The following is a 13,773-nucleotide window of genomic DNA, read 5'->3' as shown; positions in this document are numbered from 1 at the left end:
GGGTCGATCATTTTGGTAAACAACTGAGTATTTTAAGTGATATACAACGGCAATTAAAAAGTTAATATCACACGCATTCCATAGTAATGCTACGACCTGTCAGTTATGTAAAGCTTAAGGAATAGACCTTTATAGTACAACACAATGTGTTTAAAAACAATAAAGATTTAGGAACAAAACACATAATGATAATAAAAGTCATCATATCGCCGCTTTGTTTTGGCTTTCGATGGGCTTGTAAACAATGGTTTTAATTACATTACATCCCAGTTTCCTAGAGACTGATAAACATATTTCTAGAAATATCTTTAAATTGATCGACATAACTGTTATCTAGCAATCATTCGAATAGATTCTAGATGAAATAATGAATTTCCATGTTTTCTTACACCTCTATACCCCTATATATTGATTTCATGGAATCGGTCGCTGTTTTAATCAATAAAAAATATTATCTGTATACGAATATATGATATTAAGATATTCATAATGAATTATCTTAATTAACAATATTCGACGGTATAGCGTGATTAAAAATTAATACATTGTTCCATTTCTTTGAAGACATCAACATGGAAACTGATGAAGATCCCGCGGTAGCCAGTTTGGCGATCAGTAATATTCTTGATGATGCCGGATATTCAGAATTTTCTCTAATGAATAACCGACATTGTTGTCAGCTGTATAATTTCTTTGCTGATATCCAATATACCACATCAGGAATGCCTGCTTTAGGTATTAAAGGAAGACTCATAGGGAGTATGGGAGAAGGAACTCTGCTATTTTCAAGTTACAATTGTACTTCATGTGATATTGACATGATGCTAGTTCTTTCAAAATGTGAGGCATATGAAGATAGTAATATTCATGTTCCTGCAGATCGCTGGCAATTTCATATGGAACCTTGCATAACCAATCTTGGCTACGTCAAACTGAAAGTTCTTCAAGAAGGAACGGTATTTACACTTCCAGTTTCAACCTCTATATCTACCTTTTTTGAATACGAGGAAGAAACAAATACTCACTATTTATCAAATGCGATTCCTGCCACTATGAATAACTTTGGAGGACCCATTAATATGTTTGACATGTACTTTCGAAGCATGCAAATAGAAAATGCACTGAGAAATCAGATCGTAACAGGGCCAGCATTGTCTCGTGTGACAAGTGGAATGAACAATCGAGGTACTTTTGTAATGAATAAGGTCGATAATGTGATTTCTATTTTTTGTCCTGTTTGGCCCTCGGTTGCGGAAGAATGGATTACACGAAAGCGTTCCTATGGCTGGCCATCTAATGATTTCATATCAAAACATACAAATTGTGGGTGCTACGTCGTCCCAGTCGGATGTAAAGAATGTGATCGACAGTATCTAGATTGGAGACTGTCGTTTGCTCTTGTCGAGCAAGCCCTAGTTTTGGACTTCAACTCAACTCAAATAAAATGCTTATTATTATTAAAACAACTTAAAACCTTCGTGTTTCAGGACAAAATAGGAGACATAATTTCGTCCTACATCCTGAAGACTATCGTTTTCTGGGTGATAGAGGAATCCCCTCCCGACCTCTGGGTTCCAAATCGACTTCTCCAAACAGTCAAGATGTGTTTAAACAGGATTATTTCCTGTATACAAGAGGACTTCTGTCCAAACTATTTCATCCGCACGTGTAATCTATTGACGAAGAGGTACACCGCTACAGAAAAACAGACTGTACTTAAAGTATGTATTTTCACTAGAGTGAACACACGAGTTTTATTGTGTGAAACAACGCCATTCAGTGACGAATTTAGGTCGCGATACATGGAGGAGGTAGCATTAGATACTAAAGACTTGGACATAGTGTTACCGTTAGGAACACGCCTCTTTTCAATACAAATGAAGATACTGTGTGAAGAGGTGAGTAGTTTCATTAGAGTACCATTGTCATGTCAGCAAACATTACAAAAAGCTATAGAATATTGTGGCAAAACATGTGTCGAAATAAAGAATATATCCTCAAAACATGACATTCCCCTGCAAGAAGTGCGATGTCTTACAACGGAAATTGAACTGATTCGTAACCGCTTGCTGTGGATGAATACGAATCTAAGTTCAGAATGCAAGCCACGGTATAAAGACACGATATTGCCAGCGTGCAGATTCAGTCGGATAGAGGATTTAATGGAACATGTCATTATTTGTCACCTGAACGTCGTTGTTGGTAACATTATTACCAGCAACGAAATATTAAGATCGCTTATTTCACAAATGAAACAATTGCCATACGGTCGTTTACAGTTACCAGTTGATTCTATCCTAACCACAAACAATCCATTAGGTCTATCAAATTTCATTATGGAGTTTGCAAATTCGGTTCTAAATGGGTCAGATTCGTATGTGCCATTTTTGTCAGACATCGTGTTCCTACGATTTGAAAGAGACATTTTGCCACAGCCTTTACAATTGGAATTGTGCTCGCGTCAAAGTCAAAGCGACCTTAATGACGTTACTGTTGGCATGCGGGATACGGTGGCTGTTGATCCTCTCGTGTACGCGTGTTTTCTTCGGTTCTGGTGTTGTTTGAAGTTAGATCAGAACATAGAACAGCTGAAGGCACGTGACGATATGGTGTGGTGCTGCAGTCTTCCTGGCATCACCAATAAGGCTGTGGCATTCAATCTACTTGGGTACTGTCACCAACGCCTGGAGGAATATGAGGACGCTTTCAGGGCTTTTTATACGGCGTGGAAGCAGGTCCCCCGAAGTGAAGCGACCGAGGTTCACATTTTCGCCTTAGTGTACAGTACTATCAGGAGAGAGTTAAACGAGACATGTCCAGACTGATTCACATCGGTTATGACGTTCTCGTTGCATTTTCAGAGAATTCTGCATCATAACCAATCACTGATGTTTATAACTATATTTATTTTAAACAAAGAAGCAAATATTGATATGATGTTGGAGAATGATTACTATAAGACTAAGGCTCATAGATATGCGTATCTTAGTAAAAATCCAGATAAATATTATTAAGTGTTCCAAATGCTTCATTAATTTCAGTTGTTTTTTGTTTTTTTTTTTTTTGTTTTTGTTTTTGTAGTTTTATTCTTTAGGGTTCTATGTAGTCTTGATTTCCCTATTTAATTTATTGCTAAACACTTATTCATGTATTCATTCAAAAAAGATATATTATTGTAATATGTACATTTTAATGCCGTCATGTTTATTCAAAATGGCTGGTGGTAGTCTACACAAGTGACATGATACTTGTAGTTTTCGTTTCATATCAATGTACGCACTTGTATCTAAAATCAAATCTGAAAGCTGTTTAAGCATACAAAGTGAAAGCGTGGTCAGGGTTTTATGTTGACGAGGGTGAAGAAAGACATTCTGCAACACTTAATGAAAATCAAACCTTCAACGGTTTTGTTGTTTTATCTTTGCCTACCTAACGTTGACATTACGCTGGATTATGTCTGAAAACGTACTCAAACATAAGACTTCGCGACGAAAAAAATAGTTAAAAATTTCAAAGGAAATGATAGTGAGTTTATGAATTCTCATTATTAAATTTGTTCAGTACAACATATAGAATTGCTTATTTCAATAGTTTTGAACATGGTTTTAAGTACCTTCAGAATTAGATTTCGTGTTAAAACACTTTTATTTTTCGTTAGTGCCGATTACAGCAAAAGCAGATATAGAATATGTATTCCGACCGAGATATATATATACTTTATTATAGAATAGGCAGTAAGAATAAATCCAGTTTCAATCGTTAATTGAAGTGTATTCCTCTTTTATACGTATTTTCTTCGAGAATCGACATTGACGATGAATTCGTCACAATATCAAAGCTCCTTGTATCCATGTCATCGATATAAATTATCATTAACCATATCATAATGTGCATAGAATCACCAAAACTTTCACAAATTATTGGTATATATAAAACAAAATTTTATGTCGGTGTGTACAATTTTGTTATAATGAATGTGTATGGAAACATTCTTTAAGAAGTGTTTGTATTGGTGCATCAATTTATTGTCACTGAATGGGGATAATGGTGCTCATAGCTTGGTCAAGTGATAACTTGAAGCATGCTATTGGTGAATAAAATGCAGTTCGGATATAGGTTTTGACATATGTGAAACATCTATTCACAGAATGATACAAAACAAGATCTTTTTTATATCGAATACTTTCGTATGTTATTTCACAGGATTCATTTTTATAGTTGTGATAGCATGAACTTCACTGCGTCCAGATTTTAGTTCGGATTCGAGCTGTATATTAAATCGCCCTTTTTATAGATACCATTCATCAATTGTAGATCACGTTCCTGTCACGATTGTATGTTTACATAACGTGTGATACAAATTGCCCTATGAAGCTGAGGATGGGCGTGACATCAGTAGTCCCTAAACCTGAATAACCATTGAAACGCACATCAAAATCAATAATATATCACGTGATACATTTATTCACCTTAGATCATCATACTATTCCTTTTGCTTTTTCTATTATTTAATTATTGACATTTGTCATATATTTACCATATCACGTTGTATAAATTCTCCATTATTACACCAGTATATGTAAGATCTACAAGAGTATGTGACATCCTGACGTTCATACTAAGTTTCCTATATTTTGTGCATGCAATTCCATAATGACATATTGTATATCAATAAAACATTTTTATTGAAGTATTACGTGCCATCCAATATATATGTAAAAGCGGTTTCTTCTGCGGTTAAATTTAGATATGCATTTGTCAATACTTCTGTTCATTGCCACTCATTAACTATGTCTCTGAAGACAAAACAGATTTCAGAAACAGGATGGAAATACCAGAAAAGTTAACAAAACGTTATCTAAATTCACACGCTATTGAAAAGAGCAAATTATCGAAAGTGATTAACGGAGACAAGTTTAGAAAAATTGTCAGAGGAATCAACGAGAGGTTGCTGAATCTCTTATCGCCTTATTATCGACACCTGTATGTAAAATTCACTCAATTCAGGTACATGAAGTTCTCAAATGTGTTCGCACACCGTTTGGTCTCATTCTCATGGTATTGTTTCATGATTCTTCGTGTAGATAGTTTTTTTTCATCTCATGCCCTAACCACATATGAGTTTGGATAAGAGATTGTTGACGTATAGATATTTTCGTAAATGCCTTGATAATGAGACACTGTATCGTCATTTTCAGAATGGCCTTAGTTGGAACTTGTTTAAATGTTCATATGTTAATGGCATAATAGTTTGTCCGTTATCGTTGTTTTGACATAGAATCACAATTGTTTATCCTCGAGTGATGTCAGAGACATCGTTGTATATTTGCAATTAAAATATTCTTCTTTCTTACTTGCTTTTGGGTTTTTGTCTTTAAATTACCGTTGATATGAAAATAGAAATGTTGTGTTTATATTTTAGAAAAAAAAATAGTAAAAATATCTATTGTAGAGTGAAACAATGGACGCCAAGGTTATGAAATTTATAATTTCGACAGAGAATCCGAGCACTTGTCCTGCCAGAAGAGGTATTGATCCTACATTACCTCGACATGGAAAAAAAATAAAAATGACCAGTTTACTCATTAGAGCCTCGATGTTTAGGCCCCAGGTACACAGATTTCATTTTTACATCCTCAAACTAATATCTGATGATCTATATAGCACAGAAGACACAATAAACCTAACCAAGATATGTTATTCCCCTAGAAACTACCTAAGATTACGCGGTAATGAAATGTTTAATCAACCAATCTTTTCCAATTTACTGTCTTTGCTTTCTGTGTCTATCTCACTGTTTTACAAAACCGCATGAGACAAAAAATATCCAAGTGAAGGCATTTAAGGCAACGACGTTTTGCTTGATCCTTTATATATATAGAAAATGTCCGAATTCGAATTTGTGGACTACTGTCTTCGTCGGTTAGTGGTTCGGATAGTATAATAAGATACACTTTTTTCATTTAAACTTGCCCCAACGCACACTGAATCCATTAACAATTACACATTTAAAACCATGAAGCAAACACCTAGACTCATGAAACATATAGGGACGATAACACGAGGTTTTTGTGAAGAGTTATGGGGATTTGCTTCATCGACGACGAAAAATAAAATTAACAACGTAACCACAAGGCAAACTAAGGAACATCAAGCACGGCCAATTTCATGTGGCACAAGCATTACCTAATAAGATTACTATGGCAACCGTAAAACTTCCCAATGACTTTCATGAACCAGCATCTTTCGAAACCATGTGTGTGCGTTAGGCTTTCAGTTGTCAACATCGTGATTTAGTTGGAGCTACCACAAACAAATAAGTCAATCGACGTGCTTTTTGCTGTAAGACAGTGTCATTTCTGGTAAAATATGTTTATATAGTCACTAAATAAAATAATATACAAAAATATGTCATCGTAGATGAGCAAGGTTTTTACAACAATTAATCAAATTGGCTAAACGGCAACATCAAAACCTACACTGGATAATTACTGGAATTGTCAAAACGTTCAAAGTATGTTCATGTTAATGATATTTAAAACAATTCTGATGTTCCTGAAAAATGAAATAGGAACCCGTTATAAAAGGGATACATTTAAACTATTACTTTTTGTTCCTAACTTGCCAAGGACTTCTGATAGCTACGTACAACTTTTTAATGTTGGCAGTATTGTTTTAGGGTTTCAAAACCCCATTTCTTTGCTATAATTATTCCAAACCTACATTTAGTGTTTTTCAATCCTCGACCGCCACTAACAGGATGATGGTTTAATTCAATATCGAAGAAACTTCTGTAGCCTCTGGATCCAAAATGAAATTATTTGTAAATAATCTTATTGTATTCCTGATAGAAAAAAATGTGTTTGTTTGATACTATTGATATCATTTAGATATTCGTTTATTGAATACACAGAAAGCTCCCCCAGTTTACTAAGGATATGGACATTTCAGAGTATTTCATTCGTATTTATGTTCAGTATTGATGATTATCAGCAGAAAAGCATTATTTTTTACAAACGGCTAAGTCGACACCTTATCTATATACAATTACCGTACATGTATTTATGCAGACACATTATCTTTTTCTAGCTTAACCATGTGCAATGAAGTTGAACGTATACCTCCATGTTGTAATAGATACACACAAGAGACAGACGATTTTATGAATACATCTAGGCAAGTAACGCAATCAAAAACAGTTTCTATTCATTTGTGTGTGACGACTGATGCCAAATCATTATAAAAGGTTAGTCAGTATCATAGACTATGAACACGTGTAAAAAGTTAGTCAGTATCACAGACTATGAACACGTGTAAAAAGTTAGTCAGTATCACAGACTATGAACACGTGTAAAAAGTTAGTCAGTATCATAGACTTTGAACACGTGTAAAACGTACGAAGATTCTTGTAAATCGCCATTAAAATAGGAGCGCCATTCTAGCGACATTGCCTGGACAAGGTTGCGGAATGGTTGTAATCAGTATGCTCGGATGTCATTCATAGTTCCGCCAAGATTAAAGTATCAAACCACTTCATCTATACTGTATCAATTCATAGATTTAAATGATAAATTTAAATGTTATTACTAATATATCAAGAAATGAAATTTTACACAGCAACCGAATAGCGTAGTTTACAAAGCAATTCGATAACGATCAATCAAAGTACTCATACATTAAGGAACCCATTGTCAACTGGTTAAATGTACATCGTCTTTAAACACATGATATGAACGTAGTACGTTGTTTGTACATAGTCATCACTCACTAGATTAGAATTACATTTGAATGTTTGTATTACTTTCGTGTAAACTGACGTTTAGACAGCTTAATTGGTGTCATGAAACAGACAAACCATGAGATATATACATGTGTACATAACATACCGATGTATAAATGAACTCCTTTATAAAACTGAGCTCGTATTTACCTACTGTCGATTTCACAGGTGTAGTACACGAGCTATTCTATGTAAGTTTGTATATGTGAAGACCCTGGATCAATGCCATATATATATATATATATATACACTATACAGTCCAAGGTTTGTAAATGATTTCAGGTTTCACACTGTCAGTAACGAACTCACATGATATATAGGTGTATGTGTGTTATTGTCAACAAACTTATTTTGATTTTGGTGAAAATTGTATAAAATACACACAAGAGAATAACACCTTTTGATAATTTAGAGTTATGTACAGTGGAGTCAAATAAAGAATTAAACTGCATCATAAATCTGTTTCGTCCTTCTTGAACTCGTCAGTAATGCTACTGGCCTATAATTTGAAGCTGAAGCGATTGAGGGAATTCCATTTTAATGTTCCTGGTAGAAAGAATGCCAATGAGATAATTTGTTAATTTAAATAAAGTTTTCGCTTTCCTTCTCGCCCAGAATATACAGAATACAGAAATGTAAAATTAGCTGAAAAAGATGAAAACTGTTTCACGTTTTCACCTCACTTTATTCTAGTATGTTAGAGTAAGCAATTGAAAACATTTTAATTACATTATATTGCGGTTTGAGTAAAAACCATAAATCGGATATATCAGTATATAAAACTGTTCCAGGAGAGTAAGCGTCTTCTCCTTCATCGTTTCATGACGACACACGCAATGTGATCTACAACAGAAAAATACAATGTGTAAAAGCTAGATATTTAATAATAGTTTCACACCCTTTTCCCCAACTGAAAACCATGTTTACTAGGGCTCATTTAAAATGAGAATAAAATAAAACGTTACAAATTTGTAAAGAAATCGACATTCTAATCTTGATGTATATTAATAAATTCTCCCTTATCATCCACTGTAATGAAAATACTTAAATATGAATTGTCAGTATTTTGTCAAAATTGCACTGAAACTTAAAACGTTATTGCGTAATGATCAGGTTTTGGTTCCTCTTTAAACGTTAGATGTTTTACCGTTTGATGGCCCTAATGACCTCTTGTGTTGACGGGCCTTTAGAATGTCGTAAAAATATAATAAGATATTGAACGTTAATTTCATTTCGCTGGTGTTGGCAACGTCCATCTTAAGGCTCCATAACCTATTGTCGACTGATCATACGATTTATCTGATAAAACTAAAAAAAATCCATATCACTGTTTGGTCAGGTTGACCTTCAAATGATTAAGTATACAATGTACCCATTTTAAAGTTTTGCAAACGTTTACTAGGGGTTACAAATTAGTAAACATAATTATATTTTGCACAGGGAATTGGGTACCTTCTGTACACTCTCCAAATATCAATAAAAATGAATTAATAACAGTTTGCCACAGTGACTCATTGTAAAGAAAACAGAACGAAGATTCTGTTGTATAAAGAGTTTATAAAACCATTTTTTGTCATTCACTCGTGTTGTTAATTTTTAAATTCTACCTTAAAATATCACTACAACTTTGAAATAGGTAATAAGAATGACAGAATTATCGCTTACGACGACCAGGTATTTGTGTGCAAAGTTTCTAAAACAAAGTAATGAACTAACCTGTTACGCAAAAAAATTAACTGAAATGCAAAAACACCCCCAAAGGATCTCAATGTAAGCCAGATTCATGTCTCATAGTATTGAACATATTACGAGCTCGCTATTTGGCAGTGCCTATTTCATATTATCTTACTTGTCAATAACGCACTACTACTAATTGAATGCCAAATAAGGTCATACAACTTGTCTATTCTTATGCAAGAATATGTCAGCGTAATGAGATTTCTTCAACGTTTCTGTGACATGACTTTTCATGAAATAGCACTATGAATAGGCCATTTAGAGAGCATCATCTGTGAAAACACCAGTTAACCTAATTTGTTAAAATGTCTAACCAAACCAAACCATCATTCCAACCAAAGTCGGGAAAATGCTATTGACACAAGCCTTGAACAATATTTATTTTTATATAGGCTGATTAAAGGAAGGTAAATCTATGAACAACCCCTTAAATAATATCTTAAATGTCTGTATTTTCAATTCGTGAAACAATCTCTTAAATGTATCTCTATTTAAATGAAGATTTGAAACATTTACCTTTGTTTCTTCACAAAGAATTTGATTTTGATATGTCAAATGTGTTAAACATCTTGTTCCTATGATATGAAAGAGGCAGCCTTCCACAGACTTTACAAATAGAAATGTACTCGCGTCGAAAAATCAAAGCAACCCTTTCCGACGTTTAAGCTGACATATGCAATACAGTTGCAGTCGATAGACTTGTATACGTGTGTTTCCTCCGGTTCTGGTGTTGTTTGAAGTCCGATCAGAACATAGAACAGCTGAAGGCACTTGACGATATGGTGTGGTAATGTAATCTTCCTGGCATCACCAATAAGGCTGTGGCATTCAATATGCTTGGTTACTGTCATCAACACTTGGAGGAATATGAGGACGCTTTCAAGGCTGTCTATAAGGCCTGGAAACAGGCCCCCGAAGTGAAGCAATCGACATCTCCAGTTTACCCTAGTGTACAGTACTATCAGGAAAGAGTTGTCCAGACTGATTTACATCAGGTCTACTGATATTTTACCGCATTGCATTTTCTTAGACTTCTGCATTAATATCTATGCTTTACGTAGAGATAAACTGTGTCAACTGAAGCGATTGCAGGGCTATATTCACAGGCCCAGTCACCAAGATGTTCTTGGTCGCTATGCTCCAACGACGAAACATGTTAATAGTGGTGGAAATCCGATCCAGAACAGTGGTACAGGACACTACCATATAATGTTGCGTTACGGTGGATAAGCGATAGATTCCAAAACTACATTTCATCGATCTGAAATTAAATGGATAATAATATTGAAATGACTGATCATGTATTATTCCATTTTATCCATCAGCGACGTAACAAACATAACAAATAAAATGTTTAGCGAAGGATGGCTCTAGAAGATACCATCTCGTTTTCACTCTCCTAGACGTTTCACATTTAGACCTTATCACATATTGAATTCTTTTCGAAATAACCGTCAGTGCTGTAAGGTTTAACCACAATAATAAGTATGGGTTTTGATTTCTGTTGAATATCGTCTCTGATGTCAATAAATCCATGTGATATTGTAGTGCTTCCGATATTATATCAGTGTGCGAACTGATCAATTTTTTTCAGTTTTTTTTTTTTTTTTTCTTATTTTCCTCCCCTTTTTTAGGATTTCATTTCACGAATGGTGAGTTAAAATTTAATACCGACCTGTTTCTTATAAGAGTAGTAATCAAAAAGACACACAGTTGCAACATATCTATTCCATCAACGTCGCGTTGTTTATTATAGCCAATGTCGATCACATTCATTTAGCCATATCTGTTCTATTTTTATAGGAACTCTAATTCGTAGTCGATCAATTACCCTTACCCTTTTGACCAAACCAATGTTCCATGACTCCTAATCATAAACAACAAATTGCTATATCATAATGTACGATAAGAGAGAACATATACACGAAATCGACCGTTTTGTCTAAATGTTAAGCATACTGGCAGAACCAGAGAAGAAAAAAAAATATGTACTCTTGAAACTTTTCAAACAATTTTCAGTCAGTGCCGACCATTTTCCTTTCGGTTAAAAGTGGTTACACGGAAGCTTTAAGTGATATTCACGTAAGGGTGTTAGTGTACTGCCCAAGGTTGGATGACGTGACCACGTGATGTATGACCGAAACCATGCATTGCATTTTTTGTAATTCATTTCACAGGATTCATTTGCTTAAAAACCCTACCGCATCTGGAATCGTATATCTGGATTTTAATTAAAATTTGCTTTCACGACAGTCAGACGAAGATGTCGAACCGAAAATTAGACACAGTATGATAAATGTACAATGTATAAGTTACATTTACGATTATCAAACGAAGATTGTGAACCAAAATTAGACACAGTATGATAAATGTACAATGTATAAGTTACATTTACGATTATCAAACGAAGATTGTGAACCAAAATTAGACACAGTATGATAAACGTACAATGTATGGGCTGCTTTAACGATTATCAGACGAAGATGGTGAGCCTAAAATTAGCCACATTTATCTTTCTGTTTAGATTAAAAGCCTTTTTGTCGAGTAATACTAACGATTGTTTTGTTTTAATTCCCTTGATAACAGTTCCTTGAGAGACAGTTGAGTAAAACTGCTATAAATTCACAATCACTATACGTTCATATGTTTATGTAATACTTAAAATAAACAAAAGACACTCCAATGTAATCGAATTTGAACATCGAAACACAAAGTATGTTTATGACTAGAATATATGTAATTTATGTGCCGTTACGGTACGTACCGTTTATACAACTGTTATAATTATGACAGAGTTATTTCCCTTCATTTAGTTAGTTTGTGGTGCTCTTCTGTTATAAGGTAGACAATGTTGTTTTATTGTGCGCTTTCAATACAGCATGCATGTACAGGTCATTTCAGTTACCAGCTGTTGCATCTGTGATACCATAATGTAAGTTTCAAGACAGTTGCAACGTTTAATATGTTTTTTAATGTGTCATTGATGATACTATTCCATTATCATAAGATCAAATGAGATACTTGTATATCATTATTATTTTGGTTCTAAATTACAAATGACTATATTGTATGAATAGTTCATTAAATGAAATACATGCGCAAATGACGAAATTATAAAAGCACTATCTTTTATTGAGGTAATTGGAGAACAAAGTTGGAATTTTGTCTTGTATACACAGGAATATAAAACTTAATCTTGATTAAATTTTACGAACTATTCTCAATAAAATACCTCATGATTTATGATTAACAAATTTATCTCACTGCCTCCATTTCATGCGTTGAAACGTAAAGACGTTGATGACGCCATGATAATAACTTAATTACATTAACAGTCGCAACCTATTGCACACCTGTAGAATTACGTACCTGGTCGGTTTGATATTAACCCTATGTACAGCTATAAATGTATCATAAATGACTAGAACCATCATATCAAACGTTAAGTCCCAGATCTTCACAGAAAATATCCAACAAACAAATCCAGAAAATTCCACAATATCTCTAAATCCTAGCTGCATTTAATTATATAGTTTGCATGTTTTACAAATAACACTTAAAACAGCATCGACTTCCTTTCGTCAACTACTCTTTGCCGAATTCTATATTTGTCCTTTTCTCTCGGCCAGCCATTCTGAACGTTTGTCTTTCATAATCATTTTTCTTTCCCTCTGTCCTTTTGCCGGTCGTCCTTATCTCTCTTCTGATCTGTCCTGCCATGCTGAAGGGATTTTAATGTTTTTATTTTCCATTCTTATGTTAGGCACCAGACATATCGGTATGAATAGATGATTCTGAGTTTGTTTTCTAGGTGTATCGTCCGTCTATTACTGCTAGCTTTCTTTCAACAACATACGACGTAAGTCACCTCAAGGCAATTTGTATAAATAAAGCACCCGTACTCAAAACAGCATATTACGGTTCGTGATTTCCATTTCAAAACAGACAAAACACCACAACGAGTAATAGAAAGCCAAAGATTAAACAGAAAACTAGTGTTTAAAATCTGAAGGAGAAAATGGATTTATAAAAAAGTTAATAAAGATCGTATAAACGTGTGAAAGATATGTTTGTATTTACACGATAATTGACAATATACTAAGTTAATACATTTTGCAGCGTATCGTGTTTGTGCCAAACTGTCAGCGATCCGTACTTATCAGCATAATTACGTCAAAGATTTTAGGAGAATAATAATTGCCGTAAAAGATTTGACAAAAACAATTCGGTCTTCAAAGTTATATAAGGAGATGTTC

At 34.2% G+C, this 13,773-nt stretch overlaps 1 protein-coding gene across 1 annotated transcript; it reads left to right on the top strand.

Annotated features, from left to right (window-relative positions):
* The first annotated feature begins 572 nt into the window (after window positions 1–572).
* On the top strand, window positions 573–2,825 carry LOC132561174 (uncharacterized). Its single transcript, XM_060225900.1, has one exon. It carries the CDS (start codon window positions 573–575, stop codon window positions 2,823–2,825), a length of 2,253 nt encoding a protein of 750 aa, XP_060081883.1.
* The last annotated feature ends 10,948 nt before the right edge of the window (window positions 2,826–13,773 follow it).

The sequence above is a fragment of the Ylistrum balloti genome, unplaced genomic scaffold (assembly GCF_031769215.1).
Source record: "Ylistrum balloti isolate Yb309-2 unplaced genomic scaffold, AGI_CSIRO_Ybal_v1 Utg371162, whole genome shotgun sequence".
Classification (NCBI taxonomy): Eukaryota; Metazoa; Mollusca; class Bivalvia; order Pectinida; family Pectinidae; genus Ylistrum; species Ylistrum balloti.
Note: the sequence above shows the minus strand (reverse complement) of the source record. Positions and strands in the feature narration are given on the sequence as shown.